A 25,324-nucleotide genomic window follows, 5' to 3' on the forward strand; every position below is an offset into this window, starting at 1 on the left:
AGCGGCCGGAGGAGGCGGGCTGGGCGCCGCGGGCTGCCCGGCGTTGCAATGGCGGCGGTGGAAGGGATCGCCGCCCGCCTGGCCCGGCAGGAGCAGGAGATCCGCGGCTTGGCGGCCGAGATCGGGCGCTTGAAGGAGCCCGAGCGCTGGCCCGGCGGCCTGGGCCTCTGCCCCGACGCCAGCCCGGAGCTGCAAGCGCTGCGGGCCGAGAACGAGAAGCTCCTCTACCGCCGCCTCCACCTCCGCCGCAGCCTGCAGGCTGAGCTCGCCCGGCAGCAGCAGCAGCAGCCAGGAGCCGCAGGAGGGCAGGTAACCGCCCGTGCAACCCGGCCTCGTGCAAAGACTAGTGCAAGCCCCTCTCGTGCAAGCAGGCTCGTGTGCCATGCAACCCAGTCTAGTGCAAACAGAATCGTGCCAGCACAGCAGGGTCAGGTCGCGTGCATCCCAGCCTCCTGCACGGGCTGCTTACTCTAGTTCAGGGGTCTGCAACCAGCGGCTCTCCAGATGTTCATGGACTACAAATCCCATCAGCCTCTGACAGCATGGCCATCCCTTGACCAATTGCCCACGCTGGCAGGGGCTGATGGGAATTGTAGAGTCTAGTGCAAACAGAACAGTGCCAGCAGGATCGGGTCGTGTGCAATTCAGCCTCCTTGCACGGGCTGCTTACTCTAGTGTAAACAGAACAGTGCCAGTAGGATCAGGTCGCGTGCAATCCAGCCTCCTTGCACGGGCTGCTTACTTTAGTTCAGGGGTCTGCAACCAGCGGCTCTCCAGATGCTCATGGACTACAAATCCCATCAGCCTCTGCCAGCATGGCCATCCCTTGACCAATTGCCCATGCTGGCAGGGGCTGATGGGAATTGCAGAGTCTAGTGCAAACAGAACAGTGTCAGCAGGATCAGGTCGCGTGCAACCCAGCCTCCTGCACGGGCTGCTTAGTGCATAGGTGTCAAACTCTCGGTCCTCCAGATGTTATGGACTGCAGTTCATGCTGGCAGGGGATGATAGGAACTGTAGTCCAGAAAGTTTGACACCTGTGCTCTAGTGCAAACAGAATAGTGCCAGTAGGATCAGGTGGCGTGCAACCCAGCCTCCTTGCACAGGCTGCTTACTCTAGTGCAGGGGTCTGCAACCAGCGGCTCTCCAGATGTTCATGGACTACAAATCCCATCAGCCTCTGCCAGCATGGCCATCCCTTGACATCCCTGCCATGCTGGCAGGGGCTGATGGGAATTGCAGAGTCTAGTGCAAACAGAACAGTGTCAGCAGGATCAGGTCGCGTGCAACCCAGCCTCCTGCACGGGCTGCTTAGTGCATAGGTGTCAAACTCTCGGTCCTCCAGATGTTATGGACTACAGTTCATGCTGGCAGGGGATGATGGGAACTGTAGTCCATAGCATCTGGAGGGCCGAGAGTTTGACACCTGGGCTCTAGTGCAAACAGAATAGTGCCAGTAGGATCAGGTGGTGTGCATCCCAGCCTCCTGCACGGGCTGCTTACTCTAGTTCAAGGGTCTGCAACCAGCGGCTCTCCAGATGTTCATGGACTACAGATCCCATCAGCCTCTGCCAGCATGGCCATCCCTTGACCAATTGCCCACGCTGGCAGGGGCTGATGTGAATTGTAGAGTCTAGTGCAAATAGAACAATACCAGCAGGATCAGGTCGCGTGAAACCCAGCCTCCTCCACGGGCTGCTTACTTCCGGCACAGGTGTCAAACTTGTGGCCCTCCAGATGTTAATGAACTACAATTCCCGTCAGCCCTTGCCAGTATAGCCAATGCTCATGTTGGGAGGGACTGATGGGAATTGTCGTTCATGAACATCTGGAGGGCCGCGAGTTTGACACCCCTGGAACAGAATAGTGCCAACAGGATCAGGTCTCTTGCAACCCAGCCTCGCGCGCGGGCTGCTTACTCCAGTGCAAGCCCCTCTGGTGCCAGCAGGATCAGGCCGCAGCACGCCTCTTCCTGGTAAGGCCCAGCTGCACCAACTGGGAAGCGATGTGAGAAGAAGCGACGAGACATTTGGAGAGCTACAGTTGCCCACCTCCAGTGGGGCCTGGTGATCTCCAGTTGATCTCCAGAGGTCACGTTCCCCTGGATTAAATGGCTGCTTTGGAGGGTGGGCTCTACAGCAGGGGCTCCCAACCTTTTTTTCACTTGCGTACCCCTTGACAGCCCATTTCCCCAAAACTGCTCCCCTGGATTAGCAAACCCTTTATGTAATTTTTTTTTGCGTAACCCCAAATGTTCTGGGGGTACGTGGACCCCAGGTTGGGAACCTACAGTGTATAACATTAGACCTCGCTTCCCCCAAACCCTGCACTTGTAACCCCCACCCCTCCAAATCTCCAGAAGTTGCCAGTGGTGGGATCCAAAAATTTTAGCAACAGGTTCCCATGGTGGTGGGATTCAAACAGTGGCGTAGCGCCAATGGGGCGGGGCGGGGCATGACGGGGGCGTGGCCGGGCATTCCGGGGGCGGGACATTAATAATTTCTCTGTTACTGTAAAAAAACTCTTACTGTAAACAAAAAGTTCCTAATTTCCAGCTGGTATCTTTCTGTCCATAATTTAAACTCATTATAGCAAGTCCTATCGTCTGCTGCCAACAGAAACAACTACTTCTCCTCTAATTGGCTGCCTGTCAAATACTTAATACTTTCAAATACTTAATTTTGTTTCTAGAAATCAAAAGAAGGATACTTTCCTTAAACAAGGAACTTTACCATATTTCTAAAACATGTTTTTAAAACAGCCCAACAGGGAGAATTATCCCGTTTTCTACCTTCGCTAACCAGCCACATAGGAAACAACAGGACTTTATGATTTTTGGACCTAAAGGAATTTCTAACGGAAAAGCAGACCCAATTAGTAACCCCCTCTCGGCACGCACAAATAATTAGTAAGCCACTCTCGGGAACTGGTGAGAACCTGCTGGATCCCACCTCTGGAAGTTGCCCAACCTGCAGCTGGTAACGCAAGCTGACTTTTGTGTAAGGAGGTTCTAGTTGCATGAGAGGAAGGCAGGAAATGTGGTAGTAGTTGTGATAATGAGTAAACGTCCAAGTAGGTTTTCATAGGTGTTTCTAACGTGGTTCTTCCTTATCTGTGCTTAGGAGCCGTCCAGTGCGAAGAGCGTTGCTTGCCAGGCTAAACATAAAAAGGAGAAGAAAACAGAAAACGAAGTTGCAAACGGATTTAGGAACGAGGTGCGTGGAACTTTTAGCGTGACCAGGAAGCTGATGTTTCTTAATCTAGACCATTGATGGTGAACCTTTTTGAGACCGAGTGCCCAAATTGCAACCCAAAACCCACATATTTATTGCAATTTAACCTGAATACTTAGGTTTTAGTTTAGAAAAAACGGTTGGCAACAAGGCGCACATTACTTGGGAGTAAGCTTGCTGGTGGTCGGTGGCTTTGCTTTGAAGCAATCGTGCAACGCTTTAAATGGGTGGATCACGACCCTAGGAGGGTTTAGAAGCAAGCCCCATTGCCAGCAACCGAGCTTACTCACAGGTAAAGGATTGTGCTTTAGTTCTTCCCATGAAAATCAGTGGGATTTAACAGCACTTAACAGGGTTACCTACATGTCGCGCCCAGCGGCCCAGGCCAGCCTAGGTGTGTGTGTGTGGGACGCGTGCCCACACTCTGAGTGCCACCTCTGGCACCCATGCCATAGGTTTGCCACCACTGATCTAGACAAACCCTGTGATAATAAGGGATCAGAGAGAGTGAAGCCGGTGGTGAGAAAATCCGGGTGAAGTTTGTTTACAATATTCCAAATTTCTGTCTAGCTCTTAAGCAAGAGGGTCCAGGCAAGATACATTTAAGAAAAATAAAAAGTACGCAACTCAGCTTCAACTGACCTTTATTAGGCATATCAGTAAAAATAAACCAAATTGCTTGACAGAGCGGGTGTTAAAACAAGACATAAAACTGGACAAAGCTCATAAGGTTGGTAAAGAAGAGGTGATCAAGCTTCCATTATGTCTTTGACTTGAGCACTTCTGATAAAAATTCAGCGGTTTTGAGTACGCAGCTCACAAACCAACGAGGTTTTTCAGTAGAAATCAGTAACTGAGTTGGGTGTGGTAGGGTTTCCGGGTCGTAACCGAGTTCTGTAATAATTGAGTTCTAATAATAATTCTAATCTATATATATAAAAAGCTAACAGTGTTTTTGTTGATGATAGTATAACTCAGTAACTGCTGGGCCAATTCCTCTGAAGGAGTAAGCTCGGTACAGCAACCGTGACATACTTTGAATGGCTGCGTTGCGCCCCTCAGAGGGTTTCCTCAGAAGCGACACCCATTGCTACCAACCAAACTTATTCCCCTGTAAAGGATCATGACCAGCCAGCCTAGATGTGTGGGAGGTGTGCCTTTCCATTCCCCCCAACCCCTCAAGGAATGCAGGCACACACATCAATGACATCGCACAGTATCAGGCTGCGTGTTTGCATGAGCACGTACTTCTGGCCTCTGCAATTGATTTGCTGCTACTGTTCCTTTTCCATTTCACCACAATAAGCCACAGCAACGCGTGGCCAGGCCCCGCTAGTAATAACTGAAAAAGAGGGAACAGAAGCCGAGCACCGACGCTTTTTTGGGAGTTGGCTTTTTAAAAACTGCTGTTTCGTTTGGCAGGAGCCGAGCTACATCCCGGACAGGCTGAAGTTATATGAAGCACTGAAGAAAGAGCATGAGGCCCTGTTTTCTTCCAGGGCAGCTAGTCAGAGCAGACCTATCCGAATCACTCTTGCTGATGGGAAGAAGGTGGACGGGGAATCCTGGCGAACGACTCCCCATCAAATTGGGCAAGCCATCAGGTGAGTTCAGGGCAGAGGATTTCGTCGGGAAAAGCCACTGTTGGTGTTACGTGCATTTGTGTGTTACGGGCGCCTGCCTTTCGCAGTGAGATGGAGAAACCTTTCGACTCATCTGGTTTTCAGTTGTTGGTTGGCCCAGCTACCCTGTTTCCCTGAAAATGAGACCTATCCCAAAAATAAGCCCTGGCATGATTTTTCGGGGATTTTTTGGAGGATGCTTGAAATATGAGCCCTACTCCAAAAATAAGATTCCCCCGCACAGCTGATTTGGTCACGTGGAGGGCGCAAAATCATGGGAAAAAATAAGACATCCCCTGAAAATAAGCCCTAACGCATCTTTTGGGGCAAAAATTAATATATGACCCTGTCTTATTTTCGGGGAAACATGGTAGCTGATACTGATGTAAACCTAGCTCGGTGAATTGCATCCAGTAACTGAAATCTTACTATGTCTGATAAGGGGAGCAGCAGTGGCATAGGAGGTTAAGAGCTCGTGCATCTAATCTGGAGGAACCGGGTTTGATTCCCCGCTCTGCCACTTGAGCTGTGGAGGCTTATCTGGGGAACCAGATTAGCCTGTGCACTCCCACACACACCAGCTGGGTGACCTTGGGCTAGTCACAGCTTCTTGGAGCTCTCTCAGCCCCACTTACCTCACAGGGTGTTTGTTGTGAGGGGGGAAGGGCAAGGAGACTGTAAGCCCCTTTGAGTCTCCTGCAGGAGAGAAAGGGGGGATATAAATCCAAACTCTTCTTCTTCTACTCTTCTATGTGTGTTTGTGTAGTACGTTTTCCATAAATTAAAAAAAAATCTTGGAATTAGCCTGTTCCTGTTTCTTTCCAGCCCATTCCTCTGCAAGTGGATGTAGAAGTTTAAAGGCGATGACAAATTTGGCAGTGACTTTATTTTATTTTTAAAAACTGATTTGCATGTACAGTAATTGAAGCGTGCTTATTTGCTTTCTGTAGCCGAGCGCTGGCTGATAATGCGGTCATCGCCAAAGTGAATGGTGAACTGTGGGATTTAGATCGTCCGCTGGAAGGAGATGCTACTTTGGAGCTACTCACGTTTGACAACGAAGAGGCGCAAGCGGTTTGTAAACGATTGTTATCCTTTTCATTTCCCAAATGGAAAAAAAAAATTCCTGGATTCAGAAAGGAACACATATGGGCTGGGATGCATAAGCAGTTAGTGTGGACATCGGGGAAATCCAAAGAGGTTAAGAGCGAAAAGAAAAAGCAGTATAATTTGCAATGTGACTTCTGCAATTTCATGTTAGCATGGCGAGACACTCACATATATACCCTGTTTCCCTGAATATAAGACATCCCCAAAAAATAAGACATAGTAGAGGTTTTGCTGAAGTGCAAAATATAAGACATCCCCTTAAAGTAAGACATAGCACAGTTTTTGTTTGGAAGCAGGCCCGACAAACAGAACACAGAAAAATAAGACATCCCCTGAAAATAAGACATAGCGCATCTTTGGGAGCAAAATTTAATATAAGACACTGTCTTATATTCGGGGAAACACGGTATATTGATGTTACTACTTGCACCAGAGGTGGCCAGATGTGGAAATATTTGAAAACTTATTATGTATAAGGAGTATTTCATTCACTTCAAGAAATTAACTTGATTATCTGGCTGGTTCTTGTGATTTATGCCTTTTATGGTGGGAGTTAGATATAATTGTGCTAATTATGGTCATAAGCAACTGATAAGGCTCTGTGCCAGAGTGTGTTTGGCACTCCATTGTATTGTATTTGGCAGTGTGCTGTTTTATTGTATGCCCACAATCATTTCCTGGTTTGGATTCATTTTAATGCTACATTGCTGGTGTTATATTTTGGGCCCATAACTGCATTTATTCATATATATATTGCATCATACCACTTTTTTCTGATTCCCTTTGTTCTCAACCTTTTTTTGGTTTAGCTTTCTCGTTTTTGTATTTTTCCTTTTTTTTTTGGAGGGGTCATTGTGACCACCACAAACACAACTTGGGTTGTTTTTATCAATCTGTTCTTGTTGTCTGAGTTCGTTGTTTTATTGTTCAAACTGGGAGTTGCCTCGTGCAGATATCTGGAGAGGCCGGAAGCTCATTTCTAAAACAAGCAAACTCCGGGGTGAGTTTGTTTATACAAGTTTATTTGTTATGCAAGTGCCCCAAACCATATTTCATTGATGGGAGATTTTATAGATCCTCCCTGCACTGGAGAAATCAAAAACAAACTGGTTATGTATTGTTGAAAGCTTTCATGGCCGGAATCACTTGGGTGCTGTGTGGTTTCTGATGATCCTCTGAAGATGCCAGCCACAGATGCAGGCGAAACGTCAGGAGAGAATGCTGCTAGAACACGGCCATACAGCCCGGAAACCACACAGCACCCAAACTGGTTATGGACAAAAAATACTATTCAAGGGTGAGTTATACTGTTTTTTTTTTAAATATTCCACATATCTTTATTTTTAAATAAGAAAAGAACTACAAATAGGTAAGCTCTTAACTTAACATAACTTTTATTTTTTCATAGACAAGCCTTTATTGGCATACCAAATTACAATAAAACAATTGTCCATAAAAGACAGATAAATGCAACAAACATTCAGAGTCTTATCAATGGTGTAGTCCAAATGAACTCATCAAAAGTGCCATTCCCATACACCACTCCACAGACCAGACTGAAGACCCACCAACAGAACCCAGGCCTCACAACAACATACAGTATCAACACTCCACTATAAAACAGAGTTTGTTGGGGTGGCGCCAAACACAGAACAAGGGATAGGGGACAAGGAAATGGACGAACAATTGATCTGACTCCAATAGGTTGCCACAGCCTTCAATTGTCACACCATCTGGCAATCGATAACAAAACTACGACATCTCTCTATGAATCACCTCCAGGTTATTTGACTTTGGATGACCATGAACCCACAGGTTACTGGCAGAGGTAGGCTCTGTATACCAGTAGCAAATAGTTGATGTAACCAACATTGTTGTTGTTATGATGATAGCAATCTAATGCTTAGTATCCATCTAGAGTTGCGTCTATAATCTTTAAAAGATATTTTGCTACGCTTTCGCAAAAGTAAGGATCAAGATCATCTAAGATTAAAGGAATCCCAAGAGCATCAGTTAAATGATTGCATAGGAGTGAAGCAATGATGGGTTGGGTCATTCTGATCTTGGCAAATCTTGCACAACGAAACAGTGTGTGCTCCAGTGTCTCAACTTGGCCTGAGTTGCATGGACATAGCCTCTTTTGTTTATCTATATGTTGGTATCTGCCTTTAAGGAGCATAGAGGGCATTAAATTGAAACGGGCACATCACTTTTATTCTTATTTTTGTTAAAGAAAAGATAGCCACTGATAAATTACATCACCTTCAAAGTTGTGCAGATACCTGAGCAACCCCTGCCACAATACAATGTGATATGCACACTAATAAATTACTATTTTCCAGTTTGTTTTAAAATGTTCTATTGCTTCAAAACATTTAACTACACAGTCTGTTCTGCTTTTTAACACCACGAGAACTGCACAGGCAGCCGAAAAGGGTCTTTGTACAACTAAAATAGACTTTTTAACGTAACTGACTGTAGCACAGGCCCAACTATCAATCATTGCCCAACAGTGGTGTACCGCTAATGGGGACATGGATGAGTTATACCAGTGATGGCGAACCTTTTTGAGACCGAGTGTCCAAATTGCCACCCAAAACCCACTTATTTATCGCAAAGTGCCAACAACAGTTTAACTTGAATACTGAGGTTTTAGTTTAGGAAAAACGGTTGGCTCCGAGGTGCGCATTACTCGGGAGTAAGCTTGGTGAAGCAACTGTGCAAAGCTTCAAATGGGTGAATCACAACCTAGGAGGGTTTACTCAGAAGCAAGCCCCATTGCCAGCAACCAAGCTTACTCCCAGGTAAAGGATCATGCCCAGGCCAGCCTAGATGTGTGTGTGTGGGGGAGTGATTTTCCACCTCCCAATGACAAACTCTGTGCACATGTGCCCACAGAAAGGGCTCTGAGTGCCACCTCTGGCACCCGTGCCAGAGGTTCGCCACCACTGAGTTATACTGTTAAACTATCTCCTTTTAAATATAGGTGTATTGGCATTCTAGCGCTCATATTCTTGGAGAAGCCATGGAAACTTTTTACGGAGGATGTTTGTGCTACGGACCTCCCATTGAGAATGGGTTTTATTATGACATGTTCATGGAAAACAGGTATGGTTTTGCTGGCACGTGTGAATTTTTGGAGCGGGCATAGCTGCTTGAAATGCTTTACATTGAATTGAGCTTTTAATGTTAATGCTTCGTTGAAAGGCAAATTCCACCAGGGCTTCTGAGTTCAGCAATCAAGATAAATTTGTGGCGTTTTGTAGACCGATTTAATTTTTTGAGGGATAAGCTGTTGTGAGCCGGAACCTGTCCAGAAATAGTTCCGTCCAGAGCAAACTGTACCATTTGGTTATGCTCATTGTTTAAATTTGCCTTTTTGCTACTGACGGTGATTTAAGTAAAGTCTTAGTTCTTAAGCACCTGTCCTTTCAATGCGTAACTGTAACCTATAGGAGTGAAACTTACAATTTAAAGTAACATCCACTGTTAGTAAGTATATCCTTAAACTGTGGCTGATTCCGCATGGGCCAAAAACAGTGGTGTGAAAACAGTGTGAAAACAGTATAAACCCTTTTACACCATTTTCACACCATTTTCACACTGCTGTTTTTGGCCCATGCGGAATCAGCCTGTGACAGACAAATATTTTAAAATGTAATTTCCTGATTGCATTTGAAATAAACCTATATATTCCTTTATGCAGCTTGATTTATGATCTGTGTCGCTTTTATTTTGTCTAGGGGGGTGTCTAGTACTGAGTTCCCGACGCTGGAGAACCTCTGTAAAAGCATCATAAAGGAGAAACAGCCTTTTGAAAGACTAGAAATCCGCAAGGAAGTCCTGCTAGACATGTTTAAGGTAATTCTTTGAGTTTGCCAGCACTGGAAATCGCCCAATGTAAACATGGCAGTGAGCTTTGAAAACGGAAGCCTGGAGTTTCCTCAGCTTCTCTGCTTTGATGCTGTCTGTGCAGACTTCTTATTTTTTAGTGTTAAATGCCAGAGTGGTGTCGTGGTTAAGAGCAGGTGGATTCTAATCTGGAGAACTGGGTTTGATGTCCCTGCTTTTCTGGTGAACCAGATGTGTTTCCGCACTCCTACATTTCTGCTGGGTGACTTTGGGCTAGTCACAGTTCTTCGGAACTCTCTCAGCTCCACCGGCCTCACCAGGTGTCTGTTGTGGAGAGAGGAAGGGAAAGGAGCTTGTAGGCCACCTTGAGTCTCCTTACAGGAGAGAAAGGTGGGGTATAAATCCAAACTCTTCTTCTTTGTGGCTTCTCCATCTGTGTTGATTGGTCTCGCGGCACACAATAGTTCACAACCGTAGGTATCCAAAGAGCAGGGGTCATCTTTTTCCAATGGCCAACCAGAGTTCTGGAAAAATCCACTGAAAACAACCAAAAGGAATCCCAAGACAAAATGTCCTGTTTTTTTTTCCCAGTTTGGTGTTAATGAAAAGGTATTAGCTGACTTTTGTTCTTTAGACCGACATGGCCATCTGGAACCAGAGTTTGGGAGTAATTCATAGTAGCGGCCATGTTGATTTGGCCCACTGTCCATTTCTTCTTTGGAGATCGGCTTAAGATCAGCGACCTCTCTTGAGTCAAGCGCATAAGAATGATGTACTCTGAAGGTCACTGTGATCTCTCCATCGTGTTTCTTATGGGTTGGGCAGTTGACAAAAAACGCTGGATTGAAAACATAGACAGTCTTAGTCTCTATCTACTTTCTTCTATGTCTTTCTGGAGTTTTCTAGTCTAGACTCTAGACTTTTTAGAACTTTCTAGACTGTTGCTAGAATGAATTGCTCGAAACACCTCTGTTTACGTTATCCCCCTCCCCGGTCTTGAATGAACCACGTCATCAGGTTGAGAGAATTCTAATTCTTAATTCCTTCACCCAACCTTCCTTTTTCCTCTGCCTTCTTATCTTATATAGTATAACCCATTTAAGTGTCGAATCCTGAATGAGAAAGTGGATACACCAACAACAACAGTGTACAGGTAAATTCACGCCTACTTCTCTATTTGCCACGTGTTTGAAATAACTCTGGTACATCGATAATCGGGAAGAAGACATGGAAAGATTTAAATTTTGACTGTAAACAATACATTCAAAGGCCAGCTTGATCACGCTGCTCAACAAATTTATTTTTTGTACAACCTTCTTTCTGATAGGTGCGGCCCATTGATCGATTTATGCCGGGGCCCTCACGTGAGGCACACGGGCAAAATTAAAGCCTTGAAGATCATTAAGGTAAAGGGCCTTTTTAAGAATTAGGGGCTTCGATGGCAGAACAATATCTTGACTAAGTTTCAAAGCTGTTAAAATGGCTTGTGCTGGGATATTGGTTCTGTTGGATGTACCGTGAGCATACTCAGCGTATAAAAAACATAAGAACTAGCCTGAAGGATCGTGCATCAGAGTCCATTCCATTCCAGCATTCTGCTGACTCGCAGTGGCCATTCACCTAGTGCCTTTTGGGTCTCATGTGCAGGGATGAAAGCAATGGCCTTCTGCTGCTGTTGCTCCTGGAAAGCAATCTATTCACAGGCTCTCGTAACCTGAGAGATCAAGGAGGACTGGGAGATTGGCAGCCAGTAAATCCAGCCTCTTCTCTCATAAATCTGTCCAAGCCCTTTTTAAAGCTATCCAGGTTAGTGGCCATCACCACCTCCTGTGGCAGCATATTCCAAACACCAATCACACGTTGCGTGAAGAAGTGTTTCCTTTTATTAGTCCTAATTCTTCCCCCCAGCATTTTCAATGGATGCCCCCTGGTTCTAGTATTGTGAGAAAGAGAGAAAAATGTCTCTCTGTCAACATTTTCTACCCCATGCATAATTTTATAGACTTCAATCATATCCCCCCTCAGACGTCTCCTTTCCAAACTAAAGAGTCCCAAACGCTGCAGTCCCAAACGTATAAGTCGACCCGCATATAAGTCGAGGCGCCTAATTTTACCACAAAAAAATTGGGAAAATTTATTGACTCGTGTATAAGTCTAGGGTGGGAAATGCAGCAGCTACTGGTAGTTTTCAAAAATAAAAATAGATACCAATAAAAATGTTTTTGAATATTTATTTCAAAGAAAAACAGTACGGTATCGACAATAACTTTAAAAGTTCTGAGGTGGAATATATAACTCTCACAGACAGGATCTCTTCAGAGTTTCATAAGGAAGATGCTCAACGAGATCCCCCTTTTAAAAAGTCCCTCCAGGTTCCCTTTCAACACGGATAGCTTATCATTCCCAGTGAAGATGCTTGCGTGGGGATGGCAGCTGCTGCCCCAAAGCAAGTCTTTTTTTGCAGGTCTGCAAGCTCAGCCGTTCGCTCGCGTATAAGTCGAGGGGGGCTTTTTTCCAGCACAAAAAATGTTCTGAAAAAGCAGACTTCTACGCGAGTATATACGGTACATTTAATGTATTTTGTCTTTGAATGCTTTTAAATTTTAAAATGTTTTCGACGTTAGAACTCTTCCACGTATTGGGAGGGGAAGGCCAACATGGAAACGCTGCAGAGAATTTACGGGATATCATTTCCAGACAACAAACTGATGAAGGAATGGGAGAAGTTCCAGGAGGAAGCCAGGAACAGAGACCACAGGAAAATTGGCAGGGTACGTTCTTCTGTGTACAAATCAGAATTGTTCCTGAGTTTCTAGGCAAGGAAGGAGTATGCCTGGGATCTCCTTTGCGAGTTCATGGCGGAGGAGTATATTTGCCCCTCTGTGTTACAGATGAAGAAGGACTGAGGCCAGGCTGAAATGTGAACTGGTGGCATCCAGCTCGTGATCTGATCCACTCTGCTGTACCAGCTCTCTGCACAGCCTTTGACCGTGCCTTATGTGTCAAAGGGAATTGTGGGAAAACTAGCAGCGGGGCAACAAATAGCTGGCTGTCTCCATCCCGGCTAGATTCTAATCTGGAGAACTGGGTTTGATTCCCCACTCCTCCACCTGAGTGACAGAGGCTTATCTGGTGAGCCAGATGTGTTTCCGCACTCCTACATTCCTGCTGGGTGACTTTGGGCTAGTCACAGTTCTCTCTGGACTCTCTCAGCCCCATCTACCTCACCAGGTGTCTGTTGTGGGGAGAGGAAGGGAAAGGAGCTTGTGTCTCCTTACAGGAGAGAAAGGTGGGGTGTAAATCCAAAATCTTCTTCCTTCTTCTTCTAGATTTCGCTAATAGGGAAAGCAGCTGGAAGTGAATGATTCAGATGCATTTATTATGTGACCCTGCAAAATAAGAACGGCTGATGAACCGTTTCCACCTTTTAATTCCTGGTTTATGTTCCCAATTTCTGACCCAGGAACAACAGCTCTTTTTCTTTCATGATCTGAGCCCCGGAAGCTGTTTCTTCCTTCCCAGAGGTGCCTTTATTTACAACACACTCATCAGTTTTATTAAAGTGAGTACTAGTGTTTTGTATTATTACTTGAGTATTAGTTACGTATTAACACTTGAACAACACTTCTGTTTTTTACAAAATCATACTTAAATTGCTTTTTGATGTCAGCCATTAAGCATAACCACTCCAAACAGCAGTGTGTTCAAGGGTTAAATGCCTGTGTACAGGCCTCTGGAATATCTACAAATGCTGTAAGAATGCTATTAGAAGATCGTGTTTCCGCCATTTCACAGAAGGTAGCTAAATTTTGTATACTGGTACACAACAAGCGTAGTTCCTTATTAAGACAAAGAGCTGTACTGTGTGACGAGGACTGTAATAATGCCTGAAGTTAATGTTATTTAGCAATAGATTTTATAATGGATTTACAATTTATATTATATTTTTGTATAAATGGAATGCTGTGTATTCACATGTATTCTGTTCTTAAACTATTGGCTGGCCTAAAGGCCGTAATAAATATCTATCTATCTACCTCTGGAATATCTGATGGGTGGAGATAGTTGGATAGCTGTTCTGGTCTGCAGGAGAAGACCAAGATTCAAGTCCAGTAACGCCTTAAAGAACAACAATATTTCTCGGTAAAAGTTTTCAGGAGTCAAAACTCTTTTCATCAGATACTTCTTCCAGGGGGCCGTCGCTTCTCTTTTGTGTTAGACCAGTGGTGGCGAACCTTTGGCACCTTTGGCCAATTGGCCATGCTGGAAGGGGCTGATGGGAATTGTAGTCCATAACATCTGGAGTGCCAAAGGTTCGCCACCACGGCGTTAGACCAAGGGGTATTTTTGAGAACGCTGATAGAGATCACTGCTAAGTGCAAAAGTGTCCTTTGTATGATGTACTCAGGAGTCAATTCACTTACGCAGGGGGAATATCACCGGCGTGACTTCACCGAGGTTCTTTCTCCTAATATCTACAATAGCAAACTTTGGGAAGTGTCCGGCCACTGGCAACACTACAGTGAAAACATGTTCTCGTTCGAATCCGAGAAGGAAACGTTTGCTCTTAAGCCTATGAACTGCCCTGGACATTGGTATGTGTTTTACTTTGTTTTGACATTCCTAGTTACCGTATATATTTGAGTAGAAGTCGACCCGAATATAAGTCGAGGCACCTAATTTTACCACAAAAAAACTGGGAAACTTATTGACTCGAGTATAAGTCTAGGGTGGGAAATGCAGCAGCTATTGGCTTTATCAACACTGGAGGATGTACAAGCCTAGCTTTACATAAAAAACACAAAAGGGAATGGTGAATTTAATACTCAAAAGTTGGATGCAGGCAAAATGCTTCTGCCACAGCTGGTGTGATCTCCTTTCTCGGTGTGCCACAGCTCTGGCGGGCATCTTGGAATTACCTTATATACTCGAGTATAAGCCGAGGTTTTTTTCAGCATTAAAAATGTGCTGAAAAAGTCGACTTATACTCAAGTATATACGGCATTTGTGTAATCCTATCAGCTTGTGACCGGCAGGCATATTAGTGGACTAACGAACTCCTCCTCTCCTAGCTTGATGTTTGCTCACCGGCCCCGATCCTGGAGGGAAATGCCTTTGAGGTTGGCCGACTTTGGAGTTCTCCACCGCAATGAGTTCTCGGGGACCCTGAGCGGTTTGACACGCGTGAGGCGCTTCCAGCAAGATGATGCCCATATCTTTTGCACCATGGAGCAGGTATAAAGGTTGTGTGGAGATTGCTTTAAAGGCGAGGGGCTTTGGGAAGGTGCAGAGCTCCAATACAACAACCTTTATTAGGCATATTAAAATAGGCTCCAGAGCGTTACCGACATTTCTAAAGTACAAACCAAAAGTACATTCAAAATAGACAGATAAACTGTATCTAGCATTAGACGTTACTTAGAAAATTCTGTCACTTGTAAAATAAATTTTGCAAGAGCACAGCCTACTTTTTCCAAGAGCACAGCCTCTGTGTTATTTAACAAAAGCTCCACAACAGAGTTGTCAGAGTCTCTTTCAGATTTGTTTAAGACCTGCCCAGGAGAGAAATTCCTAATACCCACATATCTCAGACAGTCAAATATAATGTGAGCAAGAGTCTCCACTTGGTTTTTAAAGTGTGGACAGACCCGACCCTGGAGAGGGATAGATAGGTAGCGACCCTTTGTAATGGCTCATGGAAAAGTATTGCATCTGGCCCTTGTAATAATCCATCTCTGTTGGGGTTCAGTTAATAGTTCAAGATATTTGGCTATGTGCCGGAGGGGCAGAGCCACAGATCAATATTGGTCGCTAAAACAGATGTTGGGGTAACGTTAAAGGTTTCTAAATTTGCCTGGAGTATTTGTAAAAGACACAAGAGGCAATTCTTATCATAATGGTTTTAGCTTAATTAAATTATTTGAAACAGTTTCAACGAAGATAAGATTTTATATTTTGTACAGATAAGATTTTATTGTATTTTATTACATTTTGTACAGATAAGATTCTATTATATTTTGAACTGATGTTTTGTATGGTTTTACATAGTTTCGTTTTAGTTCTAACCAGTCTGGACATCATCGTATTTGATAGGTTGTATATTTTGTTTCATTGTCTTTACGATCTGTTCTATGACTGTATGAATATTAAACTGCGCACATCAGAGTTAAAACATAATTTGATCCAATACTTGAATGTATTCAGCCATGCTCTTGTTTCAAGTTGGTTCTGACCAGTTTCTAAGCATAGTACAGCATCTGGTACAGAGTGTGGTAATCCGAGTATTTTATAGAGGAAGCCAGATTGTATTCTTCCAACAGAATTGTTCCATGCAGTTATCCATAAGGGTACTCCATAGAGAAGTTGCTGAACTGCCTTGGAGTTGAAAACCTTTAGAGCTGCTGGGACATATCCCCTTCCCCTGGTGTGAAAAAACTTTACCGCTGCTGAAGCAGTGTGATAACTTCCTTAGGAGCAGCAGTGGCGTAGGAGGTTAAGAGCTCGTGTATCTAATCTAGAGGAACCGGGTTTGATTCCCAGTTCTGCCGCCTGAGCTGTGGAGGCTTCTCTGGGGAATTCAGATTAGCCTGTACACTCCCACACACGCCAGCTGGGTGACCTTGGGCTAGTCACAGCTTCTCGGAGCTCTCTCAGCCCCACCCACCTCACAGGGTGTTTGTTGTGAGGGGGGAAGGGCAAGGAGATTGTAAGCCCCTTTGAGTCTCCTGCAGGAGAGAAAGGGGGGATATAAATCCAAACTCCTCCGCCTCCTCCTCCTCCTCCTCTTCTTCTTCTTCTTCCTCTTCCTCTTCTTCCTCTTCTTCCTCTTCTTCCTCTTCTTCTTCTTCTTCTTCTTCTTCTACAGCAATATCTCTATGTCTGGCCCATGTGGCTTTATGATGGAATGTTAGGCCTAGATATTTAAAGGACTTGGAGTGTTCGACCTTAACCCCACTAATAAGCCATCTAGAAGGCTTAAATACATTAGAAAAGATGGCAATTTTTGATTTTTCTGGGTTTAAGGACAGGAATAAATAATTGAAAATTGAATCAATAATTGAAAATTGATGAGGTTCTTTAAACTGCAGATTGAGGAAGAGATTAAAGGCTGCCTGGACTTCTTGCAATCAGTGTATTCCGTCTTCGGCTTTACCTTTCAACTACATCTCTCTACAAGGCCTGAAAACTTCCTCGGAGAAAAAGAGATCTGGGACCAGGCAGAGAAGGTAAACCCGGGACGAGATTCAGTATTTATTGTCGAAGGCTTTCACAGCCGGATTCAACTGGTTGCGGTGGGTTTTCCGGGCTGTGAGGCCGTGGTCTGGTGGATCTTGTTCCTAATGTTTCTCCTGCATCTGTGGCTGGCATCTTCAGAGGTGTATCACAGTGTATCACAGACCTCTCTTCTAAGACTTCTAAGGAAACAACAACTGAATGGAAAACTCCTGGTGTCCTTTTACCGCTGTGCTATAGAGAGTGTCTTAACCTACTGCTGCATCTGCATATGGTTCTCCAATTGCACAGTGGCAGATAGGAAGGCGCTCCAAAGGGTGATCGCTACTGCACAGAGGATTATCGGTTGTGTGCTGTTGAAATGGGACAGGTCTAATAGAGACCCCCTACCAAAGAAATAGCTGCCGACAGCATTTATTATTGGAGTGAGGTGGACCGATTGCTCTCATGGTGCAGGGGAAATAGCCTGGTTCTTAATACTAACAAGACAAAGGAGCTTATAGTGGACTATAGAAGGAATAGCTCGGAAATTCAGCCCTTGTCTATAAATGGAGATCAAGTAGAGCGGGTGGCTAGTTTTAAATTTCTGGGCGTTATGATTAAAGAGGACTTGACCTGGGGCGTACAGACTGCCGCGGTGGTTAAGAAGGCCCAGCAAAGACTGTACTATCTGAGACTTTTAAGGAAACAACAACTGAATGGAAAACTCCTGGTGTCCTTTTACCGCTGTGCTGTAGAGAGTGTGTTAACCTACTGCATCTGTGTATGGTTCTCCAGTTGCAGTATGGCGAATGGGAAAGAAGCTCCAAAGGGTGATCACTACTGCACAGAGGATTATCGGCTGCCCTCTCCCCTCCTTGGAAGAACTCTATAATTCCCGAAGCCAAAAAAAAGCCCAAAACATTCTGAGAGACCCGTCTCATCCAGCACACCCTCTTTTTGAACTGTTACCATCCGGCAGATGATACAGGTCTATCAAAACTAGGACAAAGAGGCTTAGAGACAGCTTCTACTCTAGAGCTGTGGCTATGCTGAACTCTGTGGCTTCGTGTTGATGTGTTTGGGGCTGTGTAGGGTTGGGTAGAGGAAGGGGAAAGTGAGGATGGGGTATGAGTCTGAAATTGTGGGCATCGAGGAATGCTGCTGTAAATTTCGTTGTGCGTGCACAATGACAATAAAATGCTTATGCTTTAAAAAATGCTTATGCTTATGCATAGATTCAGTATTTCTTTCCTAGAGGGGAACAAAGGTCCTTAAGGAGGGTTTTGTGTCCTGAAATGGAGGATAAGGGGGGTGCCTCCGTGACTACGGAAGCCAAATGAGCATTTGGTGCCATTTTGAATGCACTGGGGCCAACTATATCTTAAGATTAAATTTGATACTAAACACGTTGTCGTGTTACAGGGGAGGTTGGGGAACACGCTGGATGCTGAACGCATTCAGTAACTTTGACGCTTGTGCAGCTAAATATTCTTCTACCAAACTCTTAGCAACTCCAGAACAGCCTAGATGACTTTGGGGAGCCGTGGAAGCTAAATCCGGGCGACGGAGCATTTTACGGCCCCAAGGTCAGTGGTCTTTTTGTGCTCCTGCGCTAATCTCTTCAAAAATTACTGTAACCTTTTTTTAAAAGTGCATTTATAGCATCGTATTGCCATTTGCAGATCGACATTACCATCAAAGACGCCATTGGCCGATACCATCAGTGCGCAACTATACAACTCGACTTCCAGCTGCCCATCAGATTTAATCTTTACTATGTTGGGTAAGTTTGCAAAAGGAGCAATTGCCGTTTGCGGCGATTTCCTTCAGTGCAGAAAACAACCGGGAAAGGGGCAAAAGAAATTACGGAGGCTTTGTGTAGGGAGGCTGCTCCCCCATTTTGTGCAAGATGGAAGTGTTTTGGTTGGTGTGGCCTAATGACTAAGGACGAGGACCCTGATTTGAGTCTTGTTTCAAACTACGTACGGGTCCTAGGCAAGCCCCCTGCCCCAATTGCTGCCTCTCAAATCTCCATCCTTTACCCTGCAATTGTACTATGGATGGCTTTGGCTAGCCCAGGGGTCTGCAACCTGCGGCTCTCCAGATGTTCATGGACTACAATTCCCATCAGCCCCTAGTGGCAGGGGCTGATAGAATTAGCAATTATAACTCTGAAGCTTACGGAATTGAACTAACCCTTTCTCAGAAGCTTTAGAAAGGGTTGGCCCTGGCTAGTATTTGACTGGGAGACCACCGAGGAAGGCCAGGGCTGTTATGCATAGGCAGGCAATGACAAACCAGCGTGGCGTAGTGGTTAAGAGCAGGTGCAATCTAACCTGGAGAACTGGGTTTGATCCCCCGCTCTGCCACTTGAGCTGTGGAGGCTTATCTGGTGAACCAGATTAGCCTGTGCACTCCAACACAGGCCAGCTGGGTGACCTTGGGCTAATCACGGTTCTTTGGAGCTCTCTCAGCTCCACCCACAGGGTGTTTGTTGTGGGGAGAGGATGGGAGATTGTAAGCCCCTTTGAATCTCCTTACAGGAAAGAAAGGGAGGATATAAATCCAACTCCTCTTCTTCTTCTTCTTCAAACTGATTCTGTTCATCTCTTCCCTTGACCGGGATGGACCAAGCTCATCCACTCTAATCAGATCTCAAAAGCTGAGCAGGGTCGGCCCTGGTTAGTGGTTCGGGGGGAGACCCCGGAGGAAGCCCAGGGTTCTCAGCCACGTGACTTCTATCCGTTGTTCTTTTGCAGTAAGCGGTGATGACAAAGCGACGTTGATTGTCCACAAGAATATTCACTGGAGCTCGTGGAAGGATGATAACCATCTAGCGGAGGAAAATTACGGCGGGAAGTGGTGAGTTGGGGGGGCGTGGTAAATAGCAACTGTTTGGAAAGAGCCCACCTCATGTGGATCTAGTCATAAATATCTTTTTGCAGACCCACTGTGGATCGAAGAAGGTTTACCTTGTGTCTGTTGTATTGCTTTTCTGGATAGGCCCTTTTGGCTCTCTCCTCGGCAAGTCATGGTGGTTCCTGTCGGGCCTACCTGTGAAGAGAACTCTGACTCAGCAGGCATAACATTCTACGGAACGGAAGACTGGACAAAAATTGCGTTACGTTCTGATGGGGAGAGAGAGCTGACGGCAGCTAAGAGAGCATTTTATTCCATACATTGGGCACAGACACATCCCTGCCTGGTTGTTTTGGCTGTCCTGATCCATGGTACAGTAACTTGAAGGCTGGACTACTATAACATGCTGCATGTGGGACAGCCCTTGAATACAGTCTGGAGATTCAGGCTGGTACAAGTGCTGAGGCTTATTTACTATCTGGAGCTAGTTTCGGTTTATACATTCCAGCAGAGTAATTGCGCTGGCTCCTTGCTTGTTTCAGGGTCCCATTCCAGATTCTGGTTATGACTGATAGTCATGACTTAGGAACCACCTATCTGGGGATGTTTAGTGTTTGGAACCACTTAACTGGCTTTTGGCCAGCCGGAATGACCATCTGACCCTCATACCATCTTGGTCTCCCATGGGTGGGAATGGGGTTGGGATAAAGATAGCCATCTGCAAATTTTTAAATTGTTTAAATTCTATAGATTGTCATTATTTATAGATTTTTTTATATTTGTATTTATTTGGTGTTGATGTACACCGCCCTGAGCCCTCCGGGGGAGGGCGGTTAAAAATGGAAATAAGTAAGTAAGTAAGTAGTCTGGAGAAGCGAAGGTTAAGGGGGGACATGATAGCCCTGTTTGGATATTTGAAGGGATGTCATGTTGGTGAGGGAGCAAACTTGTTTTCTGCTGCTCCAGAGACTAGGACCGTGGTGGCAAACCTTTGGCACTCCAGATGTTATGGACTACAATTCCCATCAGCCCCAATTGGCCGCTGCTGGCAGAGGCTGATGGGGAATTGTAGTCCTGTAACATCTGGAGTCGCAGAAGACTCACCACCGGACTAAGAACCAGGAGTCATGGAGTTCAAGGTGAAGGAAAAAGAGAATCCCACCTAAACATCGGGAAAAACTTCCTGACAGTCAGGGGCGCTGTTAGGACAGTGGGATGCACTACCTTGGAGTGTGGTGGAGTCTCCTTCTTGGGAGGTTTTTAAAGAGAGGCTGGGTGGCCATCTGTCAGGAGTGCTCTGATTGTGTGTTCCTGCAAGGCCAGGGGTTGGACTTGATGGCCCTTGTGCTCTTGATTCTATCTTTCAGGACTGCCTCTCCAAGTGTATTCCTGGGCAGCCCTTTCATACTAAGAGTGTTTTCAGACTGTATTCTATGGTTTCTTGGAGGGGTTTCATGGCAGACAAAAGGGGATTCCATAAGCACAGGAAACTTGGATCTTGCTGCTTTCCCAGCTGTAGTTTTTATGCATTTTTGATTATGTGGCTCAAATGAAGATATTTCCCCATCCTGCTTTTTTTTTTAAGGTCTGCAATGACTTTTTTGATGGCGGCTTCATGGCCGATGTGGATCTCGATCAAAGCTGCACTTTAAACAAGAAAATAAGAAATGCCCAGCTGGCCCAATATAATTTTATTTTCGGTATGTATAACTGCTTATGCGGTCTTTCTTTATCAAAAGAAAATTCCCCAGGGTTCCACGTGAGTGGTAGAACGGGCGGGTGATTTAATTAGCCTCTCTAATTCTAATCTGGAGAACCGGGTTTGATTCCCCACTCCTCCACCTGAGTGGCTGAGGCTTATCTGGTGAACCAGATTTGTCTCCCCACTCTTACATTCCTGCTGGGTGACCTTGGGCTAGTCACGGTTCTTCGGAGCTCTCTCAGCCCCAGTTGACTCACAAGGTGTCTGTTGTGGGGAGAGGAGAGTTTGTGAGCTACCTTGAGTTTCCTTACAGGAGAAAAAGGCAAGGTAAAAATCCAAACTCTTCCTCTTCTATCTGTTTGTTATGCACTGGTAGCCAGATGTTGGATTTTTGCAAACGATGTGTTTGAGAGAGTGACACATAAATGGGAGAGTTATAGACAGGAGAAGTTAGAAACAAGCATTTTTAAAAAGTCGTGATCCAAAGTACTGGTTAGATGTACTAAATACTAGCTTCCAAATAAAGTTGCATAGTATTGTCGAAGGCTTTCACGGCCAGAATCACTGGCGTGCTGTGTGGTTTCCGGGCTGTGTGGCCGTGTTCTAGCAGCATTCTCTCCTGACGTTTATACCATCTCTGTGGCTGGCATGATCCTCTGAAGATGCTACAGCCACAGTTGCAGGCTAACTCCTCAGAGAGAATGCTACAGAACACGCCTTACAGCCTAAACCACACAGCACCCCAAATATGCGTAGGTTTGCAATCCTAGTAGGTATCATGATATAATGGCACTCTGCATTTTTTTCCCCCAGTGGTTGGAGAAAAGGAAAAAGCAAACCGTGCTGTGAACGTCCGGACAAGAGACAACAAAATTCACGGCGAAGTTTCCGTCCCTTCTGCCATTGAAAAACTAATGAAGTTAAAAGAATCGCAGACACTACATGCAGAGGAAGAATTCTAATTCTTGCCAACTTGGGAACTCACTGGAACCCCATTCTGGCACTGAACCTGTTTGCTTGGAAGTAAGCCCCACAGAATTCAGTGGCGGCTTCGCTTTCTCCTATGGCGGTCGACGCTAGCTCCTTTGAATGAGGCTACCGTCCAATGCTAAAGCACCTCTTGCAAGATACCGGAATATCCCAAAAACCCAACCTGTATCTGATGCTTCTGAAATATTGTGAACCCCCAGGATCCTTTACTAAATGCCCTTCAGTTGGATGCACGGATCTGCCAAATTGTGAACCTTCCAACTCAGAGGTGGTAAAACAAAAACCCATCAATAAAATAAAAAGCTTCAAAGTTTTCTGGAAAATGCTTCATTTAGTATAATGCAAAGTTTCTCCTTTGAGGTGATGGAAAGCCGCAGTGTTTATGAGTGCCGTTGTCATTGTCGATTTCAGAATTATCCTCAAAATGTCAATTTTTTTGGGTCCATAGCGCTATGAGATAAGGGCCACGTTTCTGGGCAGTGTTGCTTGATCATAGTAGATACACAAACAGAGGGTATGTTACTGACAAATTCGACATGATTGGATCTGGGGTGGGGAAGAATTCATAATGTCCATCTCTTTGGTTTTAAAATGTGGGGAGGGCTGTTATCCCTTGTTCTCCGTTGCTTTTAGCATGTATTCCATCTTTCCTATCAATATCAGAGCTGGGCTAGGAGAAAAATCCGTCGAGTAACAAAATGTAGTACAGTGTAAAGGAGGTGAGAGGGCAGGGATTGGTCCCCCTTGCCCGTATTTTCCATGCCCATTAAGAATAAGAAACAGATGTGAAAATCGAATCATAGAGTTGGAAGAGACCACAAGGGCCATCAAGTCCAACCCAAGTCCATGCAGGAACACACCATCAAAGCTCAGATAGATGTATATAAACATCTTGATCTAGTTCAGCCCTTGTTATTTTGAAAAGTCATGGTGGCAATGCAGAAAAATCCTGGAAACCCACAATCCTTTCCATAAGGTTTATGATGAAGGGGGAAAACATATTCCACACCGGAAACCACGGGGTCTCCATAAATTGTCCTTTATGCAAACTGTACTGGAAAAAATAGGAGCTCCGCGAGCTTTGCTGTCATTGTTGCTGCTTCAAAAGGGTTAACAGGGTGTTCCAGATGGATATTTTTAGGCAGGATATTGCATGGAGAGGGTGCCATTATGAAGTATCCCTCCAGCCCAAAGAGTTGGCAACCCAGACAAAACGTCTGGATGCTAAACTTGGCCATGCCGCTGTGTGGAGGTGGTGATCTATTCCTAAAGCCTGCAGGAAATCCGCCATCCTTTGCAAGATTGGTGGGTTTCTTCTGGGAGCTAAAGTGTGATAACATCTGCATCACCAAAAAGCAAAAACGGTAACTATTATGGGATGCCCAACAACCCCTATTTTGTGTATTTAATCTATTGCAGCGTTTGCAAAAAGCCTTTGAAGAAAAAAAAAAATCCACATCAACCCCCCCCCCCCCGTAACTATTACGGGAAAGCCTTCGACAATACATATTATGGGATGCCCAACAGCTCCTATTTTGCGCATTTGGATCCATCGCAGCACTTGCAAAAAGCCTTTGAAGCATCCGAAGGGGCGGAGCTAGGAACAAAGGGGAGGGAGAACAGAACACTACGGAAGCTCGCGCGCCCAGATTGGCCAACGGCGTGCGCATGCTCGGAGGTCCTTGGGCTGGCCGGCGGCGAGAAGGCAGAGAAAGGAAATACCCGGATGGGGGCAAAATGGCGGCCGACCTGACAAGGACGCCGGGCGCATGCGCAATAGTCCTCGGAGGCGGGCGGAGTGAAGTACCCGGATAAGGGTAAAATGGCGGCTGTGGAGGCTGTTGGGATGGTGATGGTTCGAGTCCTGCTGTTCCTCTCTCAGCTCTACGTGCTCTCTGGAAGGGGTGACAACCCAAATCATTAATAATTATGCTATGGCATGGAGGGAGGGAGCGGTGCTTGTTTTAACTGCATCCTAGCAACCACTGGATCTCCTATTTGGACCAACTGGCTCTCCTATGGAGAGATCTTCTGGAAGGGGTTGATGTGTTGTTATTATTATTGCTGCTATGCATGCATGCTTGATTTCATTCATTTGTGCCCCGCCTTCTCTCTCCCCCACGGGGACCCAAAACCTGTTCCTCCTCTCCTCCATTTTATCATCACAACAACCCTGCAAGGTGGGCTGGGCTAGAAGAACGTGTTAAAAATAATCTTGCATCTCACTGATGTTCTGTGCATTGTACCCTCCTTCTCCCCAGCCTCATTGAGCTCCCTTTCCCAAGCTCAGCTGTCTCACCCCCAAGCTCCGCAGCCAGAGGTTGGAGTTGTACCCAGAAGCACTCCTGTTCCCACTTCGAACATATCAGGTAATGTTTTCCCCTCCCTGCTTTCGTTTTCTGGTTAGGAATCAAACATGTGTTCTTGGCCCTTGATGCATGGTGTGATGATAATGAGGCTTTAGGGACTAAAGCGTTTGTGGGCCTCATGTATAAGGTGGTGGACCTTTGGCACTCCAGATGTTATGGACTACAATTCCCATCAGCCCCTGCCAGCATGGCCAGTTGGCCATGCTGGCAGGGGCTGATGGGAAGCTTGTAACCAATAACATCTCGAGTGCCAAAGGTTCCCTACCGAGGCTAGAACATATCCAATTTAAAGAAAAGGAAGTGAATTACCCGAACATTTCTGAGTAGGTCGCATGGGGGCAAAGACTCCCTGGCCTCAGTGTTGCCTTCTCA

The 25,324-nt window shown here is 45.4% G+C and overlaps 1 protein-coding gene across 1 annotated transcript; it reads left to right on the top strand.

The window, feature by feature from the left end:
* Positions 1 to 11: 11 nt before the first annotated feature.
* Positions 12 to 22,896, top strand: LOC125424443 (threonine--tRNA ligase 1, cytoplasmic-like). Its single transcript, XM_048481675.1, has 19 exons — positions 12 to 309; positions 3,123 to 3,215; positions 4,656 to 4,837; positions 5,806 to 5,929; positions 8,952 to 9,073; positions 9,709 to 9,826; positions 10,906 to 10,970; positions 11,145 to 11,223; positions 12,442 to 12,588; positions 13,281 to 13,379; positions 14,246 to 14,412; positions 14,890 to 15,052; positions 16,906 to 17,043; positions 18,541 to 18,618; positions 18,715 to 18,815; positions 19,796 to 19,894; positions 20,036 to 20,108; positions 21,477 to 21,591; positions 22,407 to 22,896. Exons 1-19 carry the CDS (start codon positions 49 to 51, stop codon positions 22,553 to 22,555), a joined length of 2,373 nt encoding a protein of 790 aa, XP_048337632.1. The 5' UTR covers positions 12 to 48; the 3' UTR covers positions 22,556 to 22,896.
* Positions 22,897 to 25,324: the final 2,428 nt, after the last annotated feature.

This window comes from Sphaerodactylus townsendi, linkage group LG17 (genome assembly GCF_021028975.2).
Source record: "Sphaerodactylus townsendi isolate TG3544 linkage group LG17, MPM_Stown_v2.3, whole genome shotgun sequence".
Taxonomy (NCBI): Eukaryota; Metazoa; Chordata; class Lepidosauria; order Squamata; family Sphaerodactylidae; genus Sphaerodactylus; species Sphaerodactylus townsendi.

Bases quoted from the DNA above. Each gene is read 5' to 3' on its own strand.
- LOC125424443 (XM_048481675.1), top strand. From the start codon at position 49: ATGGCGGCGGTGGAAGGGATCGCCGCCCGCCTGGCCCGGCAGGAGCAG. The intron at 12,589-13,280 runs GTACGTTCTTCT...TTTCTGACCCAG, and splicing joins ACCACAGGAAAATTGGCAGG to GAACAACAGCTCTTTTTCTT. The intron at 18,619-18,714 runs GTCAGTGGTCTT...TGCCATTTGCAG, and splicing joins GAGCATTTTACGGCCCCAAG to ATCGACATTACCATCAAAGA.